We start from the raw sequence: 20,500 nt of genomic DNA on the forward strand, positions 1-20,500 counted from the left end.
AAATAGATAAGCAAACTCTGCATGTGCCCCAATTATACGTCATTTGAATTTATGGGCCTGTATGGTACAAAATCAATACACAGTGTTATCACAGGCAAAGAGTCTGTAAAATGTAAATATATTTACTTAACACCATCTTGATCTGTCATTTATTCAAAATAATCCGCAAAAAAAATGTTTTTGTTTAGTATCTGAGAAATATTCATTCAATTGACACTGAATCAAATCTTAGAAAAACATTGAAAAGAATTACAAAATTAAGGATGACATTTACTCAGAATGAAAAAAAATTCACTGATGATAATGAGAATACATTTATTGTATATTATAGATCTTTGATTGTAGTGAGTTTTTTTCACTTTCAAAAATGCAGGTCAATGACTTATTTTTGAGTTTTTTGCCATTTAATATTTTTTTTTTTTTAAATCTCATAAAAGTTTACACTACGATTGAGATTTTCTTAACTGTCAAAAAACTACAAGTAACAAAACATTTTAAACAAATGAAAGTTTATGAATAGAATTGGCACTAAATATATTATAAAGCAGTAGGATTTCAGCAACAATTTAAATAATATTTCAGTCCGAATTTCTTCTATCATTTTCCAAATCCCTACCAATTTTTTATCCAATTTTCCACACAAAAAATGAATGATGATAATACAAAAACATTTATAATATTCAACCTTTTCCATTGACCTAATTCTGTTGGCATAAAATTTATATGAGGTCAATAATCAACATTTTGAGATATGGTGTCTTTTATCGTTTTTAAGAATTTTCAATATTTTTACTTCAATACTTCATGTATGAAGAATGAGGGTTCGACTAAACAATCATGCCTTTGAAAGGATTCACACAAATCGCCACTCAATAATTAATTTCCTTGACAACCCATCCTTGTTCGGGCAAACTTGCTATAATTTTGTAAAATGAAAGGATAGCAAAGTAACATGTCAATTTAATATTTATACAACAAACAATTAAAGAACAAACAGATAACACATTTTAACAGGCAACTTTCTTCCTGAACATGTTACTATTATCTGTGGAATTTCAACGGAAAGAGTTGTTTTGTATTGGGAGGGGGTTGAAGCGAAGTAAATGATTAAAAGGTTAATAGATATAGTTAATGGAAACATGCTTTTAAAAACTGCATTAAATATGTACATGTCAATGTATACCATGTCTAAAATAAGTCATAATAAACCTAAGAAAAGGTATAAATCGCAAAATCTTAAAATCACTACAAATTTGCATTAATTGCCTGATTAAAGCCCAAGAATTCTACCAGTCACTATTTTCACATTAGCTACGAATGCACATGCACTATTTATATTAGTTTGCCTTGATAGAGATCGGCAATAAATTTCATCACAAAGAAATCAAATAAACATAAAACACATTGTATCTTCATTATGGAGGCAAAAATTGTTATTATACAGCAAATGTTTTTGTATGTTGTAATACCTACGATCCTGACATGAACGCCCCTCTTGAATTAAACCTAGTTCAATTCAATTTTTAAAGTTCAAATTTTTAAATGTTGACTATTGATTACGTAGTAGTGTACGAGTTCTAGGCTTTTGTATTCTGCTGATCATGCAGACATCGGCTTTCTGAAAACGGTCTTATAACCACTGAATGACTCAGATTATTCCAAGTAAAGAAAGCGAAAGCACATATAACATTGGAAGAAGGTAAGAATCTATGTTTTTAATACAAGCGTAACCAAGATATGAAGGAAAAACTAAAACAAATACCATTTATTTAAAGAATATTTTAAATGAGAAAAGAACGTGAAGGAATCGACTTCCTCAAATTGTTGCAAAGTGATTTTTCTCGTTTTTAACTTGACAATATGTGCTCTTTCGCGAGTTAAGTTGACGCTAGGAACCTTGTTCTGTGTAGATTGATTGTCTGGTGACAAGAAGAAGAGATTTACACCATACACTCGTTACTCCTAATTAGTAACTCGTAATTAAAACAGAATGGAAACACAACAAGAAGACCTCTGCTGTTTGAGCAATGAAGAAAATCGGGCTAGTCCTGATGTCCCTCACACAGAGACAGGGAAAACCATCCAAATTACAGAAAACGGTCAATATTCTCCTGTTAAGATGACTGTACGTGATATTAAGGGCAATGGAACTGACGTAAATATCTATTGTGAAAGCAACGAAGCAGAGAAAACGCTTTCCGATGATATTATAAACTTGACGTCGCAAAACGACGGTCTGCAAGAAACCATTCCAGCTGCAACTTCCGAAAAGATAGAAATGCACGAGGAGCTATATACATCGTTTGTTAATACAGAATTGAATAAGAAAACCTATGATGTGGTAGAGATACAGGAAGATGTCACCGACTGTTTAATTGTTGGGTTTAAAGATAAAGAAACAAGGTCTGATGATCTTTGCGCAGACAGATGTACAACTCCACAAGACCGAATATCAAAAGACTCAGAATTGTGTAAGAAAACATATGATGTGGTAGAGACACAGGAAAATGTCACCGACTGTTTAAGTTTTGGCATAAAACATGAAGAAACAAGGTCTGATGATCTTAGCGCAGACAGAGGTAAAACTCCACAAGACCAAATAACAAAAGAAAGTCCATGCATTCCACCTGTAGAAAAGTTAAAAACTAAAACAAATGAAACATACAAGGATATAATCCAAGATGAGAAAAAGACAAAAACCGATGGACACGAAGGAAATCATACTGTTGAGTTCATGGACTTGAGGATTAGAAATATAATCAATGACCATGATATTCAATCCACATGTAATCCACAAGTGAAAACAGAGAAACAGGAGGAAAATCAACATTCATTAGACGTAAACTCGATACATGCTGCGGATTACAAAAACGGGAATACAAATAAATGCAAAGCAAAAGAAATATTGAACGCAAATGCAAGTACTCCTCAGTTTTTTGCAGGTGAAGGTGCTTATATTTCTGGACCATATTTAGCGCAAAACCCCCAAACTTGCAAATCGTTTTCATCAACGCCCATTGATAAAACAGAAAAAAACTCTCACACAGATTCAAAGATTTTAAAACAAATAAAAGAAGTTGACCCAAAACCTATAAGAATTGTTTTGATTGGACAGACTGGGACTGGAAAAAGTTCAACAGGAAACACAATTCTCGGAACAGAAACGTTCAGCGCTGTTACTTCCTTTGTCTCACATACATCAAAACCGCAAAAAGAAAGTTGCAAGTATAATGGACAAATTTTGGAAGTGATTGATACTCCTGGTTTATATGACACGTCCAAAACAGAAGAAATGGTCAAACAAGATCTAAAACTCTGTCTAGAGATGACATCTCCAGGCCCTCATGCGTTTTTGATTATTATGAGTGTTGGAAGAATAACAGAGCAAGAGAAGTGCACGTTGAAATATATGTCAGAGATGTTTGGGGATGAAGACTTCTTAAATCATACAATATTGGTTATAACACGAAAAGAAGACTTGGATCCTGAACTTGATTCGGATGATGAAGATGAAGATCTTGATGTTTCGGATCAACTGAAAACTTTTATTCAAGATTCAGAAGATCTTACTCGAATTGTAAAGCAATGTGGTGATCGATGTATGGCTGTTTCCAACTCTGGTCACGTTCAAAGCAGCAAACGCAGAAGAGATGCACGTAAAATAATCCAGTCAGTCTACATGTTGATAGATCAGAACAAGGGAGTTTGCTACAGCAATGATATGTTCAAAGAGTTGGAAAGACGAAAAGAAATCTTACGGAAGGAGGAAGAAGTAAAAAAACAGAAGTTAGCCGAAAAATATGAGAGAGAAGAGGTGGAGCGACAAATGCAGATCAAGATTCGAAAGGAAAATATTCAAAAGCTGGAGAAAAAAATTGAAAAAATGGCAAAGGAATCAGAAGACCAAATATCGAAGTCAGAAGATTTAAACCAAGAATTGAAAAGGGAGCTAGAAAAATTAGAGGCCGAAAATAAGGAAATTAGTCGAAGAACGAATGAAAAGATTGAAAAAATGAAAAGGGAAATCGAAGATATCGAGGACGAAAGTGAGGATTTGAATAACGAAATAACATGCAATCAAAGAAAAACAGTCCATGTAAAATCAAGTAGTAAGAGGAATTCCGCTTGTCAGATAATGTGACATCATTTCATGTCATGAAATTTGAACGTCACATTGGGTTTTAGATTGATGATCCAAAGGTCAATTCAATATTGTCTAACAAAGAAAAACGTATTCAAAGTAACAATATGTAACGTTTGTTAAAGCAATCACTCATTGATGCATTATCTTTTCATTAGTAACACTAACTAAATAAATTTTGTGTAATCAAATGCTGTGAGCATTTAAATTGTTCAGATTCATCTAAGGGTAACTAACATGCTTGTTCCTATAGGTATTATGTAAACCATCCAGAATAGTTTGCGAGCATATAACTGATCCTTACATTTATGCATAATTGAAATTTGAACTTGTATACAACCCATTCCTATTTTATAGTGCCTCGTGACTTGATATTCGAAAGAAAAAAAATTGATATACGTCAATGCATTTAAATTAGGATCTGCTATGCAGACATGGCAAATAAAATTTAGAAATATTTACCATTAGAAATCTTTTGAGGGTTGCCAAATATATACAGAACAAACAGTTGATCTCTGCACTGCAGAATGTAAGGAAATGTCAATGCAAATTGCGTGTAAATATCGACATCAATTGCTTTACGATGATAAGATAATTTTATTTTGTATCCCCATTATGATTAATAAAACTATTGTTGTCAAGTAAATGTGTTTTTAGGTTGAAGTCCCCTTAAGAAAAATACAACATTCACCTAGCCGAACCGAGAAGTACGTACAATATTCACCGGGCCATTATTGGCGAGGTAATTATTGTACATGGAGGGTAGCCAGATCATCGTTTTGATCGGGACCCCCCCCCCCCCCTCCCAGCAATAATTGTTCTATTATATGATTCAGCGGCGTACGATACGCACGTTATCAAGGAAAGAAAACCTTATTACCTCTTAGTTTGAGGCCATTGCCATCAAATTGAGAAACGCGATGTTTCATTGGACATCGTGAATAATGATTACAAGTCGTAGCAATTTTGAAATTCCCAATCTATTTTTCGTCCAATGTAGAAAACAATCAAATGTTATATTGACCCCTTTAGTAAGTGATTATTTTCTCTAGAATGCTGGATATCAGCCAATCAGAGAACTAGGAAAAAGCATATGATACAAACTTTTATTTCATTAATTAAATTACATGTCTAATATGTCATTGTATCTTATTTCTTTTTGTTGATTATGGATTTGATATGAATATATAATAAAATTATTTGTCAGTTTTTGATGTTGATTTTGAATTTCGTACAAATATTGTTTATAACTGCCGAGCTCGTTGCAAGCAACGAGGAGGTCTTCCGTTAAAGCTTTAAGTCAAGAAAGGATTGTCAATCAGTCTTGATAAAACCACCCCCTTCATCTTACGCTTGTCAGGGTCTGACAGATATTGTTAGGAGGTCATTTACACATTACGTTAACTTCTGACCAATTAGGGCTTTAGAAAATCAATTTGAACTCTTAAAGATTAGTTCATGCCTATTATCTATGCATGAATGTAACCACAGACTGCTGAGTATTGAAGAGTTAGACCTCTTGTAAAAGAGATAAAGGCACGTTTATAATAAGTTTGGGATATATTTAGACAAGAAAAGTGTTAGCTGCGACTTTAAAACACTATTACGCACATGAAGCTATTCCCTATAAGCAAAATGAAAGCGAGTATGCGTGTCTTCATGTGAAGCTTTTAACTCTCATATTACGCAATATCCAAACAATTCTATATTACAATTAGATTGCTAAGATAATGAAGAAGTACTTTTCCAGCGACATCATTATCGTAGCATGTATCGCTTTTTAGTTATACAGCAAAGACTTTCCAGGCACCTAGATCCCTTTTTTAAGGGACCAGCCCCTTTTTTCTGATCTAAAATGAAAACCCTTTAATTTATGCACAACTTTTGTTCTATATGCATTTAAAAAATATTTCAAACTAAAAAGTTAGGAAGCAAAAGCATGAGTAAAAATTAGCAATTAATAAACATAGATTTAGATTATATAATTCAAGTGGTAAAATTGGAAAAAACGAAAATGCAAAAATCAGAGGACAACATTCAATTTTAAAGATTTCTAACTTTGGATTATTTGCTACGGACCATTTCGGAGCCTTTGTCCGGAAACGAATGACCCTAAAATATTTTAAAAAGGGGAATAACTCAAACCCGGAAGTTACCATTTCTTATCTTTTTGTGACTTAAAAATTAAATTTAATTTACAATACATCCTGAAAATTAGAATGAAATCGGATGCCAAACAGAAAAGTTATTAAGGTTTGAAAAACGTCTAGAAGAAGAATAACAATAAGGAAGAATTACTATCGGAATCAGTACATGGTCTTTCGTTGGAAACGGAAGACCTTAATTAACATAATACATTAAAAAAAAAATGTTTGTGTGTTTTTTGGTTATGTGTGCACGTGAAAATAAAATATCATAGAAAGATAAACGGAAAAAAAATATGTTATATTTTTATACCCTTATAAATGATTGCATAATTCTGATTTTTAAAAGAACTATATTTTAAATTATTTTAAACAAATAAACATTGCCAGTCCGTCACAGACAGATGTGTTAATTTAGTAAAATAATCTTTTGTAAAATTTGATAATGGCAAGGTTACGTAACCATTGAAAGAAAATAAACACGACTGATATGAATGTATTCTTATTTTGTAGGTTAACTTTCAAACATAGCGAGGAGTTTGTACCTAATTAAACAGGTTGAGAGTGAACCTTGAAAACCATTAGCTTCCCAAGAATTAGAGAAAACTTTTAATACCCTGGTAAAATGGACCAAACCGCTAACGAAGAAACAACTGGAAAAGATATAAACATTAAAATTGAAAACGATCATAGGATTTTGGATGAGAAACAAATAACAGATTCTCCATTTACCGAGAATCATATTTCTAATACACGTTTTGGTCAAATGGATATACCAGGTGTAGATCAAGACGAAAACCCATGTCGGAGAAGAATAGAACAACACCGGGAAAATAATGAAAAAGAAAAACAGGAACTACATTTTGTGGAGGTTCACGACGATTCAACAACAACTCTTTCTACTGTATGTCATAAAAACGCGGCTGCTCTAGGAGAAAACCAAGATAGGAACATCCTCGGGGAAGGAACAAACAACGGCCTTAAAACCGACGAGAAAAACAAATCAGTACAACCCAAATTAAAAGATTGCAAATCGAAAGATGAAATCACAAATATTTCAGGTAACGAATTGCAGAATGGAGTTTTCATTGATAATACAATCCCATATGATGCTGAAATTACATCGCAATGTTTTGTCTCACATCAAACTGATAATAATAAAGGTGAGATGATCAGTAACTATGACGGAAACGAAGTCGGGAAAATCGAAAAAGCAACAGACACAGAGATCAAGAAGCCATGTTGTGTTGTCGATAGCGATGTTTCTGATGAAATATTGGATGTCGCAACTTCTATGAAAGATGAGTTACAAATGAATTGTTCGAAATTTGAAAAACCCGAACAACATCGTAATAACGATCTTCTGAAAGGTTCAAATGATGTTCTAAAATTGAATGCTGCGTCGAAGCAGTTCAAAAGCGATGAATGCACTGAAAAAGAAGAAAATAACCATAAAGATCTGAAAGACGAGTTGGTACAAAAAGAGCTGACTGAAGGAGACAGTGCCCAAAATTCAACTGTGAAAAATGAAGTGGTTATGAAAGCAAATAATGTAGAAACTTCAGCAACAAAAACAATCCGTGTCGTGTTGATTGGGCAGACAGGGGCAGGAAAAAGCTCAACTGGAAATACGTTATTGGGTGCCAACAGATTTAAAAATTCATTTTCCTCAAAATCTTGTACAGAAGTATCTCAGAGAGAATCGACAGTGAAAAGAGGGTTCATTCTAGAAGTCGTTGATACCCCGGGGTTGTTTGATACCCACAAACCACCAGAAGAATTAAGAAAGGAATTTTTGAATTGCATGATGATGACAAATCCCGGACCACACGCTTTCTTATTGATTCTTAAAATGAATCGTATCACAGAACAAGAGAAGAAGACCCTTCATTACTTAAAAGAAATATTTGGTGGAGATCAATTTCTGAACCACACAATAATTGTTATCACCAGGAGAGAGGATTTCGAAGAAACAGCTTTAAAAGGCACAGAAAAGACAAATGAAGACATACACGAATTATTTCAAGCCACCCTAGAAAATTCACCGGACCTGCACCACATGGTTATGCAATGTAAAAATCGCTGTTTTCTACTTTCTAACAAAAGAAGAGTTGATGGAACTAAACGTACCGATCAAGCTAATCAACTATTGTCATTAATTCTCGAAATGACACAAGCAAATGAAAACACGTTTTACAGTTACCAGTATTTTATTGACTTAGAAGAAGAACGGAAGCAAAAACTGAAAAGAGAGGCTGAAAAGAAAGAAGAAGAAGAGCGATTTAAAAGAGAAATGGAGCAAAAAGAAGAACTTGCAAAAATAAAAGAAGAGGAACTCCGATTGAAACTAGAACGCACAGAAATAAAACGCGAAAGAGACAAAGAAATAGCCAGGAGGGAAAAAGAGCGATTGGAAACCAAATTACGAAAGGCAGAACGTGTTAAAGAGGAGCTAAGAAGGCAAAGAGAGGAAGAGAGAGAACAAGAAAGATATTTAGAGAAGTTAGAAAGAGAAAAAGAACGTAAAGAACGCAAGCGGGAGAAACTTCGCCGAGAAGCCATACAGGCTAGGGAGGTCCAACACAGGTACACTGAAGAAAGTCCTAACTCAACATCATCGAGTCAATGGGGATGTGTGATGATGTAATATGAACACAATTGTGACAGTGGATTCCTTAAAACGTTTGTTTGAACTTTTGGTCACATGAAATAAGACAGATACATTATCTACTGATACAAGTGTCAATGAATATATAGAAGTATCCTTACTTCAACTTCATATAAAAGGTGTATATTATGTTATTTATGGGCGCGCTTGATTTTCCTGATAGTGTAAACCATGTACAATTTTGCTATTAATCGCGCCTTATATAATTAACTTTCCGTTATCCCTTGACACAGCTGTACTGCATCTTTATTTAGGAAGTATCAACAATGAACTTTAACTATCTACCTATTGAAAAAAGATCTTTCGAAAAGGTCGAAAATATCAAAGCAAAATATAATTAACTTGTAAGATGTTATATTTATAGAATTAATTGTCAAAATATCTTATTCTATTTTTTTGTAGTAGATTTTTTCTTTCAATATATTCTTTATTTTTTTCTAGCATCTGTGATTGTTTGGAGAAAAAATTGAATAAATTCATGATAATTATAAAGAATTATTTTATTCAATTATGTCTGCCTGGCCAAGTAAGTCGGACATGAAACACAAACGACTACTTGATATTCATGAATATACGTTAAAAATTCACGATGTGAATGACTGATTTGGTTTGACTTGATTTCAGATGTTATGCTAACCAAAAGATAAGGAGAATGATATATTTGATATAAGTACGACCATTTTGTAAATGTAACATCGCAAATGTAACCTTATACTAATGCAACGATTTTAAGACAATAATATTTTGGTTTCATAATTTAAAGGTACATTTCGTCGCTTGCACTGAGTATTTGTTCAAATGTCAAATTTATTATATATTCCTGTCTAGTAATATTATAGTCGTACAAACCTGTCTACAATTTTGAGATAGTGCTAGGTTTTTGTGAAAATAAACAATCTATATACAATGAAACAACAATCGATGCATTTTAAGCTTAAAATACAGATGTCAAAACTTTTTAAGTAAATGTCATCTTACATAACATATGCTGTAAAGACACACTCAGTAAAAATAATAGATGTAAGATGAATTTCAGATAATTGATGCAAATCAATTTTTTAAAAAAGGGCTATTATATGTTTAGATTTTTTAAAGCCAAACGCAGTTTGAGCGAAAGTTTTCCCTGTATACAGGGTATTTTGTGAAAATAATAATTGTATTTCTTCGTTATATTAAATGTAATCATTATTAGCAAGTTGTGTTAGCAAACAAAATATAGAAAACTTACAGTATGTAAATATGTAAGTTGACAGAAGTTAATTAGGTTATCTGTCCATTTAAAAGTTTTGTGACAAAAATGGAATCTAATAAAAACTTTTTGATAATCTTTATTTTAATATTGCAATATTGTAAGTGTAATAATAATGTATATGCATAGGTTACGTATGAACAATGTAGACTTCACAATTTCTATATTCAAATACATATTTCGATGAAGTAACATTTAAATAAATTTACATTGCAAAAAATGTTTATCTAATAAGAGTAAAATTTAACATCTTTTTTTTTCACACTGACCGATTCTAGACTAAGTCTTGCAAATTCTTCCAGTCTATACAGAGAGAAAAATTAGGGGGAGGGGGTGGCTGTCGTGTTGCAAACTTCAAAACAAAACTAGAGCCGATCTCGTTGCAAATCAACGAGTACGTCTTCCGTCGCAACTTCGTGTCGCGAAAGAATTGTCCATCAGTCTGATTAAAACACCTCCTTCTCCTCACACTTGTCAGAGCCTGACATACCCTGTATTGATAAAAGGTCATCTTTACACGATCATTTCTTCTTACCAATTAGAGCTTTAGAAAATTTATTGGAACTCTTCAAAAGGAGACAACAAATTAATTCATGCCTGTTTTCTATGTAACCTCTAGACTGAGTATTGCACCACTCATTAAACAGATAAAGGCATAACTTTGTTATGTAGGAGTTTATTTAGATTGTATGCAAATGTGGAGGTCAAGAGGAGATGATCTGTTATTGATACAGGTCTATCAGATCCTAACGAGTGTAAGGAGGTGGGAAATGGTTTTACTGAGACTGGATTATCAATATGATAAGTTCAAAAAATCGAAAACGAGACTCAGTTTTAAAGTATTATTTTCATACCAGGTAAGTTCTTCGTTTAATTTACTTCACGTTCAGGATTACTTTAAAAAGCACATCATATATGTACATGTTTATAATTAATTTAATTATAATAAAAGTGTGTGTGTGGCAGGAATGACCCAGAAACAATTTACTAAACGTTAACTTAAGGGAAATTTTGGTTGCGAGAAAGGGGGGGGGGGGCATTGCCCCCACTGGACCATCTAAAAAGTACTGTTAGCAAGCTCACAAATGATACCCCCGCTAAGAAAGAAGTCATTACTAATGTATTTCTCTATGAGAGAATAGTGGATGCTTCTTTTTCTTATAGTGAGTCAGACAAGACAGGGTATATATTTACAGGTCACATGTAATCTTTATGGCAAACTATAGCTTTTCCTTATTTCCTTTAATACAAGATATGACACATGTTAAATATGACTTTGAACTTGCGCAACTGACCCTGGGTCAAGTTCATGACACATCATCGGTCATAAGGAATCTTTACATGAAATAGAAACTCCCACTGTGCAGTTTTGTGAATTCCTTAAAGTAATCAATGGGTCTAATTTAAGATTTGTATGTGGTGATATGTTGAACTCGAATCTATCCCGATGAATGTCATTTTCAATGCCAAAGAAACTAATGGTCATACTCCCACCACAATTGAAAATCACTTAATCCAGAGAGAAATAGCATTTTGCTGTTTCCCTGACTTGTCCTTGACTATAATTGACCCAGTGACGGTGTCCGGTGGTCATAACATTGCAATAAAGACTAAGCAATGTTATAACTTTTAATCGCAAGTCTTTGATTGAGATTTTACTATTATCATGCCAAGACAAAAATAGTTCATCAAGGTCACGGATAAGAAGTACACAAATATTTTTTCATAGGTGCTTTTTGTAAATGTGCGAACTGTAGCATCTACCATATGCTTGACATTGTCAGACCTTGCTAAGCTCGGTGTACCAAAAGCACCATAGACTGTTTATAGACGCTGTTGCACAGTTAAAGGGGCATGGTCACGATTTTGGTCAAATCTTAATTTTCTGTTGTTATTATTTACAATGCTTTATGAATGCATTTCTAATGATCAAATGAAATTTGGGTGCCAGTCGCTGAGTTTTAGGCAAGATACAGGGCTCGCAATTCTTTGTCATGTAAACAAGGCTCATGCCCTGTTTTTGTTTACATAGGTTCAATATACCAGTAAAAAAAAATTCAAACTGATTTGTCTATCCCCTTATTCATCTTAAGCATGAATAAACTGTTCCTAATGATTAACACATTCATTTTGTGTTTAAAACTAGAATTTTCACTTCAACATTCAAAATGTAAACAATAGCTTTGTTTTCATAACGAAGAATTGAAAGCTCTGTAACTCGCTTATAACTCAACAAATGACACTCAAATTATAATTGCCCTTTTAGCCTTACTGATGCATTGTAAACATTTAGATTTAAAAAAAATTTTGACCAAAATCGTGACCATGCCCCTTTAAGCTTTGATCTTGGCCTATTTGAAGTCTCCGCCGAAGTTTGTAAGAAAGATACAATAATGTTTGACTGATCAGGCAGAATTCTTTTCCTTTTGTTACACAAAAGTCATTTACGAAACTGTTGTGAAGTGTCCAATTTTGCCAGCCCAGGGCGTTTACACCTAAGGATCTTAGGATGATAATACCAGAAATGTAAAATAATTCTGATAACCAACATGATATAACCGAGAAACAGTATTGGCTGCGCCGCATAGTAATTAATACATAGCATGTGCTACATAAAAAATAGTGGTTTTAAGATAATTTGGATTTAAATTGTACAAATTGGAAATAGTATAAGTTATAAGGAATTATTCTTTGAATATTATGAGGTGATAATTTCTGTCGGGGCATGGTCAAATCTATCATAAAGCCCTTTGGGCTTTATTGGATATGACCACGCCCCGACCAAAATTATCACCTCCTAATACTCAAAGAATGATTCCTTATTTCTTAATTGTACGAAACGCCTTTAAAATTAAATGACCTTTAATTCAATATCAGGAAAAGCTGTCTGGCACCTCAATGTAGGGGTCAAGAGTGGTTTAAATGTTTTAAACTAAAGCCCTTACACATGAAACAAAATAACTTCTGGCTCTTAGAATAAAGACCCCTTGCTTCTATTTCTTAATCATATTTAGCTGTTTTACAGGTGATACTCGATAAAAGATATTGAATTCAAATATTCAGGCATGGTAGACGAAGATTAAAGATGTGACTAAAGACATTTATTATTGCCTGCTTCAGAATCGGTGAAGCCCGCCTGTATCCGAAAATTTAGTTTAAAAAACGTCATGAATTTTATTCATTTTCTTTGTTTATCTCTTTTCTGAAAAAATATTTTGTTAACACATGTAAAAATAATTTAATTACACGAATGTTCGTTAATATCAAGAAATTAGTGTTGGCACGTAAGATTATGGACAAAGAGGGGTCTAAAATGTATCTATAGGACTTTTCTGACGGATATTTTGTAATATGTTATAGAAGCAAACATGTTTTTCCATACAATTATAAACCCATGCAATGATTTGCTCACGTGTTATGTAATTAGGGTTTTTCAGGGGTCAGAAGTTCGAAACTTTGATCATCTATATCTCGTAAAGGAAAACAAAATTGATAATCAGTAAAAAAAACAACCTAAAATGCTCATAATGATTCACTAAACAACATTCAACCATCAAAATTTCGTTAAATAGCCCCAATAAGAAGATAAGGGGTCGGTCCCTAAAACGTGTCTTGCAAGATATTTCAAGATAATACATTTCTAACACTTGTTGAAAAAAATGCATTACTCTTTACTGAGAGATATATAATTGTAAAATTATAGAAGCAATAGTATTTATCGTAGAGTTATTTACATATACCTGTATAATGATGATGATTTTAGGGACCAGAAGTAAAAATGTTTGATTTTTTTTTAAATCTAAAAGAAGAGAAATACAAGTATTTCAAAAACAATGTAGAAAAAAAAATATCCTCAAAAAATTGTACTTTATAGTATGCAACCACCAACATTTCGTTAAATGACCCCAAAAAGGAGGTTAGGGGTCTGCGCCTTAACGGTCTTTTTCCAAAAAAAAAACTCAGTTGTAACAAATTTATGAATACTTTTTAAACAACATATTTTAAGTCATCAAGCTATAATAGAGAATAATTGACCGGCTCCTCAAAATAGAGACTGGAATGTCTTAAGATTTGATCCCTTTTACTCCGATGAAACTTTATTAAAAAGAAATACAGAAAAGCATTACGACTTTTTCCCCTTTTTCCACATCATGTTTCGGTGGCGGAAATCAAAGTCGAGGTCATATCAACACAAAAAATTGGACGGAAGACCTCCTCGTTGATCGCAACGAGATCGTGTCTAGTTATTATTGCTATCATTTATGCTTATTGATGCTTGTATTACTTTACTCTATGATTATATTATATATATTTAGACACTTGACATTATGTGAATCATTTAACACAATTTTGCTCCTCATGTAGCATTATATTTAAATGGTTTGAACTAAATTGTAATACTTGAATAAAGTGTTTTTAGTTTTCGTATCCCATAGTTTTGGGTCGTACGTAAAAATAAAATAAACTCAGTACCGTTATCATTCGTTTTATCATTTTTGCTACTATCATGGTTAGATCGATAACCCTTAATAATGTGTCTTCCTAAACACATCGTTAGTGATCATGGCAGTGTTTATGCTTTAATCCGAATTTTAGTGATAAAGATAGTAAACTACCAAAAAAAACCCACTAAACCTGCTATCCTAGTTAACGTAATCTCAAAAGCCTGTGGTAACATTAGTTTTGGAAGGTGCGAATATTGGTGCGGGAAGAAATGTGTGAAGTAATCACACTAATACTCATAATGTCCAATTTTTTAAGAAATTTAAGTACATGTAGAATCTGTATGTTTAAGGTAGATCTTATAGGTTAATTTGTTGACCATCTAGCCTTAACTAAACTAAGCAAAGCACTCCATAGATAACATATACTATATACAAGGCTACCCCCCCCCCCCCTTCTACACTTGCAAACGGTTCCAGCAGTCTTAAATTCGCCAATACACGCTTGTGTACGAAAGACATCACTTTGGACATTGAGATTCGCCCAGTTTTAAATTTGCTCGCTGACAATTAGAGCGAAAAGGGCGAAAATAAAACGGGGCGAATATTTCCCTGTATACAGTAAATAATATTTAAATTTTTATCACCAAAGTGGACACTAGAATGTTTAATTTTTAAGGTTGCACGTAATTAAGAGTTAGGGATCATGTGTATGGGTTTAAAATCCTAAAATTATTGTTTTGATATGTAATAACTTTGACGTATATATTTCCATACAATTAAGAGATTTTGTTGATCTAAGAATTTTTTTTCTTTTGTTTTTTATTTGAAAATTTGAAAACTTTTATTTTGCAATAATTTATTTTATTTTTTAATGCACATAAATTATACATTCACTAGATTGCTTGAATACGTTGGGACAAATTCAATTATCATACTAATGTTTTGTCAAGTGCAACTAAAATTCTTTTGTGACTTGTGTCAATGTGTTGTATACATGGAAATACTGCAAATATAACGTGTTCCAAATCTACGAATAAAAAAAACCCCCGTAACATTTAATTTTTTATGTTGTAGTTTGGTATTTCCTAATGAGTAAATCACGGAACAACAACAGTGTCAATATGGCAACCCTCAGCGTCTTCCTTTTTACTGCCCTTTTGATTTTGCCGGAACACGTCTTCTCTCAGGGGTATAACCAAGCAATATATGGTCAAGGCGCATATTCTCAATACCCGGTTCTGCCTCAAACTCCACCGTTGGATGTTTCTGCTTTCATAGCTCCAGGCAATAACTGATATACCTTTAATTATCATCTTGATTACAATAATCATTAGTTGATCATGAACACAAATAGCCACATTCTTCTTGATAAGTAATTATATGTAAACCTAAAAATAATAATTTTCCAATACAAGTTCTAAACCTTTATAACCATTTTAAAGACATCGAAAGAAAAATATTACGGGTGTTCAAATATATAAGAAAAAAATTTATAAAGGAATGGCGACAGATTGTGGTAATTACCTTGAACTTGTCATTATCTTTTTAACATCAAAATTCTCATTATTTTCTTTAATTTGACGATTGTTTATTTTAAATAGCAATATTTGCCGGGTTGATTTTGGCCATCATACCTGTATTGATTGGTGGATCCTTGATTAACATAAACAAAAAAGATACAACAACAACTTCTACGACTATCCCGGCAAGAACAACAACAACAACAGCAACAACAACAACTACCGTGACTACTACAACGCCCCCGACGACCACATGGAGTTCCTGGTCACCATAAAACTGTAAACAGTTTTAGGCACGGACAAAGATTTTACTATTGTAAAATTATCACCTCATTCTTCTGTATATTAGGGAATTCGAATTGTCCAGGAAAACACTTGGTGGTGTTTAAACATATTATTTTTAAAGTGTGCACAGGAGAAATCGTTTGTGTTTTGTTGTTAAATTCAGCTTTATACAACAGTTTTGTATACGAACACCTAAGGATGATGTTTACTCAGAATGAAAAAATAAATATTGAATATTATGTCTATAATAATTTATATTATAAATACATTTTGTGCTTAGAACAAATGTTATGACAATGAACTTTATAGCAATCCCAATTTGACAACTCAAACCCTGAGTAAACAACATCCTTAATTCACCTTCATTCAAAATCATGCAAGCAAATTTAGGATATATATGATCCTGCAAGTCAACGTGTTAAATATGAAGAGGTTCATTTTAAAAAAGGGTTTGCAATAAAATTTAAAAATGAAGGTCATGACAGCCCACATTAAGGAGAAAAATTCATTATCTAAAGATTTTGATGATTCAAAAGTATGCAAGTATGAAAAAATTAAAAAAAGATTAAGTCATGATTACCTAATATTGGGTCAGCATTTTCAGGTCCTAAAATGCATCAATTGACAAAGACTTATGTAAATGTTAACAAAAACTTAAAGTTAATAAAAGGTCATATTTTGACAACTTTAAAGTGATCTAAAGAGCCTTGCGCTTTGCTCTTGAGTGATATTTTGAACAAAGGACTGTATATAATGATGAAAACCTAAAATGGTCCCCTATAATTAACACAATTTTACTGTAATTCTTTGTGTTCTTTGTACGGATATATACGTGATGTTTTTACATCATTTTCATATTGATTCAGCTGCCCACAATTTAGAAATATGACATTGGTAAGACAACAAAGACTCTAAGTTTTCTATCCCTTAACGTCTGCGGACTCAGGAAAAAAATTACAGTATCCTGATTTTGTTACTTTTGTTTGTAAATACGATATTTTATGCTTAGCTGAAACGAAAACCGACAATACTGATGTTATGAATATTCCAGGTTTTGTTGTATATATGAAAAATAGATTTGACATTGCAAAGGTAAAATCGGGAGGAATTATCTTAGCAATAAGAGAAAATGTGGTTAAATATATTGAAGTTTTAACAACTGAATGCGAGTATGTATTTTGGTTTAAGTTATTCAGAAACTTATCTAACAGTTCCTCAGATATATTGTTTGGAATTACATATGTTCCTCCGGAAAATACTAGATACTTGTCCAGCGACTGTTTTACTGACATAGAACAAGAAATGTTGAATATGTTAAAAACTACTCAGAATAAATGTTTGTTAGGCGATTTCAATGCAAGAACTGGCAAATTGAAAGATTATGTATGTTTAGATAATTTTTTAGCAAACCATAATAACATGGACGAAGAAACACGGCAATCATTAGAACAGGTTAATATATTGTTGGACTCAAATATTTCACTTGAAAGGTCAAGTTGTGATGATCACTGTAATAACTTTGGATACAAATTGATTGAACTGTGTAAGAATAACTATCTCTTCATTGTCAACGGCCGACTCGGAGAGAACCGGTTAACTTGTGAAGATAGAAGTACTGTAGATTATGTATTATGTAATGCGTCTTTGTTGCAGTCAGTTAATGGCTTTTTTATTCACGATTTTTGTAACTTATACTCCGATGTTCACAGTCCAATCACTTTTGAGCTTTTGGATCAATTACCAATAGAGAAACAATCAAGTAGCCAATCAGGCGAAAAAGTAGACTCAAACTTCTTCATTTGGGAGTCTGGAAAAGCTACAGAATTTGCACATAATATCAATAGCGATAAATGAAACGAAACTGTTAGAAATATTGAATATTTACAATGTAAACGCATTTTAGAACAGTACGATATGGACAAAATCACTAGTGAAGTCTGTAATATTTTTATTGCTTCAGCAGGAAAGACATTAAAAAATAAAACTCCCCCGAAGAAAAGACAAGACGATGCTAATAAACCATGGTTCAATAACACTTATCGCACAGTCAGAAGGAAATACCACATTGCAAAACGTTTATATAATACAGAATAATCAAATGAAACTTTTAATAATCTTAAAATGTATGGCAAAGAATACAAGAAAACATTGGATAAAAGCATCAAGGACTACAATAATAGTATTTCAGACAAGCTTAAGGAACTCCATAAAGGGAGACCTAAATAATACTGGGATATTTTAAATAGTACCAATAAGAAAGACAAAACTAGTGTAAATATTGATTTAATGTATGAGTTTATGAAAAAAAACAAACGAAGGCACAGTTGAAGACCAAGAGATAGATATAAACATAAATTTAGATAATGATAAACTTCTTAATCAGTCTATAACTTGTGAAGAAATTAGGAATGCTGTAAAAAAAATTGAAAAACAATCAAGCGCCTGGCGGTGACCATGTTATCAACGAATACATTAAGACAACTATGGAAACCTTCTTACCCTTATATGTAAACTTTTTCAATTTGGTTTTTGATAGTGGCCTAGTCCCAGACGACTGGCTATTAGGAATAATTAAGCCAATTTACAAAGGCAAGGGCGACATGAGTCAACCTGAAAATTAAAAACCTATTACATTACTCAGTTGTTTAGGAAAACTTTTTACTAGTATAATATGTGACCATTTAAACACCTTTGCTAACGAAATACACTTAATCAATGAAGCGCAAACAGGTTTTAGAAAGGGTTATTGTACATCAGATAATATATTTGTTATTGATTTTCTTTGTAAATATGCACTAAACAATAAGAGGAAAGTATTCTGTGCTTTCATTGATTTTAAGCAAGCTTTTGATACAGTTTGGCGAGATGGACTATGGACGAAAGTTCTTAAAAGTGGGATAGATGGAAAATGTTTGAGATTTATTATTAACATGTACAAGGGTATTAAATCAAAGGTAAAAATTGGTCAACATTTATCAGATTGTTTTATGTGTAACATAGGTGTAAGACAAGGAGAAAATTTGTCACCATTTTTATTTTCTCTTTTTTTTTTAACGATTTGGAAGATTATTTATTAAGAAACCAGATAGAGGGTTTTACTTGCCCGTCTCTTCAATGTTGAAAGTCTGTCTACTTTTTTATGCCGATGACACTGTCTTGCTATCTGAATCTGCGCCTGATTTACAAAAGGCATTAGATGTGTTTGCAAATTATTGTGATATATGGAAACTTAATGTCAATATAGCCAAAACAAAGATCCTCATTTTTTCAAAAGGTGCAATGTCAAAGCGTAAATTTCTGTATAAAGGAGTAACTACTGAAAACGTAAAATCATTTTGCTATTTGGGTATTGTTTTATCAAGAAGTGTAAAATTCAATAATGCTAAAAAGCATTTAGTAGAACAAACGTCAAAGGCATTATATGGTGTTTTACGAAAAATACGTTATTTTAGCCTACCAATTAATTGTCAGTTAGACCTATTTGACAAGGTCATTAACCCAATTTTACTTTACTCGTGCGAAGTGTGGGGTTACGAAAATTTAGATATTATTGAAAAGGTACATTTAAAATTTTTGAAATTTATTCTTAATCTTAAATCTAGTACTCCAAATTGTATGGTGTATGGAGAAACTGGAAGGTATCCATTGCCACTCTTTGTTAAAATTAAAATGATAATGTACTGGGCAAAAGTTTTGACAGCCCACGATTGTAAACTCACTAATGTAATCTATTTTTTTTTTTATAGATGTTACAAAAGTGGATCTTTTATACATCCATGGATAAAATGTATACATGATATACTCAACTCGTGTGGGTCATATATATGGGAAAATCAAACAATTTGTAGTTATAACTGGCTTCAGTCAATAGATAAAGAAATATTACAAAATCAATTTGTCCAAGATTGGAGAAGTATAGTAGATAACTCACCAAAATGTATTAATTATAGAATTTTTAAAACGTGCTTGAACAAAGAAACTTTTTTCTCACTTATTAGCCTTGGCTAGATTAATCTCTCATTAAAATATTTTTTTTGATATGCATGCG

General features: G+C 32.4%; 1 protein-coding gene across 4 annotated transcripts; it reads left to right on the forward strand.

Annotated features, from left to right (window-relative positions):
- The first annotated feature begins 1,541 nt into the window (after positions 1 to 1,541).
- LOC136269423 (uncharacterized) lies at positions 1,542 to 18,719 on the forward strand. Of its 4 annotated transcripts, none has more exons than XR_010712859.1 (3): positions 1,542 to 1,699; positions 15,722 to 15,836; positions 16,249 to 18,719. XR_010712859.1 is itself a non-coding variant. In XM_066081432.1 (2 exons), exon 2 carries the CDS (start codon positions 6,911 to 6,913, stop codon positions 8,930 to 8,932), a length of 2,022 nt encoding a protein of 673 aa, XP_065937504.1. In that variant the 5' UTR covers positions 1,555 to 1,699; positions 6,799 to 6,910; the 3' UTR covers positions 8,933 to 10,284. The 4 variants fall into 4 exon arrangements, 2 of the variants coding, with proteins under 2 accessions (XP_065937504.1, XP_011449218.3); XR_010712858.1 differs by having other exon boundaries at positions 1,545 to 1,699; positions 15,722 to 15,931; positions 16,249 to 18,702; XM_066081432.1 differs by lacking the exons at positions 15,722 to 15,836; positions 16,249 to 18,719 and adding an exon at positions 6,799 to 10,284 and having other exon boundaries at positions 1,555 to 1,699.
- Positions 18,720 to 20,500: the final 1,781 nt, after the last annotated feature.

Source organism: Magallana gigas, chromosome 4 (assembly GCF_963853765.1).
Source record: "Magallana gigas chromosome 4, xbMagGiga1.1, whole genome shotgun sequence".
In the NCBI taxonomy this organism is placed as follows: Eukaryota; Metazoa; Mollusca; class Bivalvia; order Ostreida; family Ostreidae; genus Magallana; species Magallana gigas.

What these genes read in the sequence shown, in the direction of transcription:
- LOC136269423 (XM_011450916.4), top strand. Translation starts at nt 1,991, where the DNA reads ATGGAAACACAACAAGAAGACCTCTGCTGTTTGAGCAATGAAGAAAAT.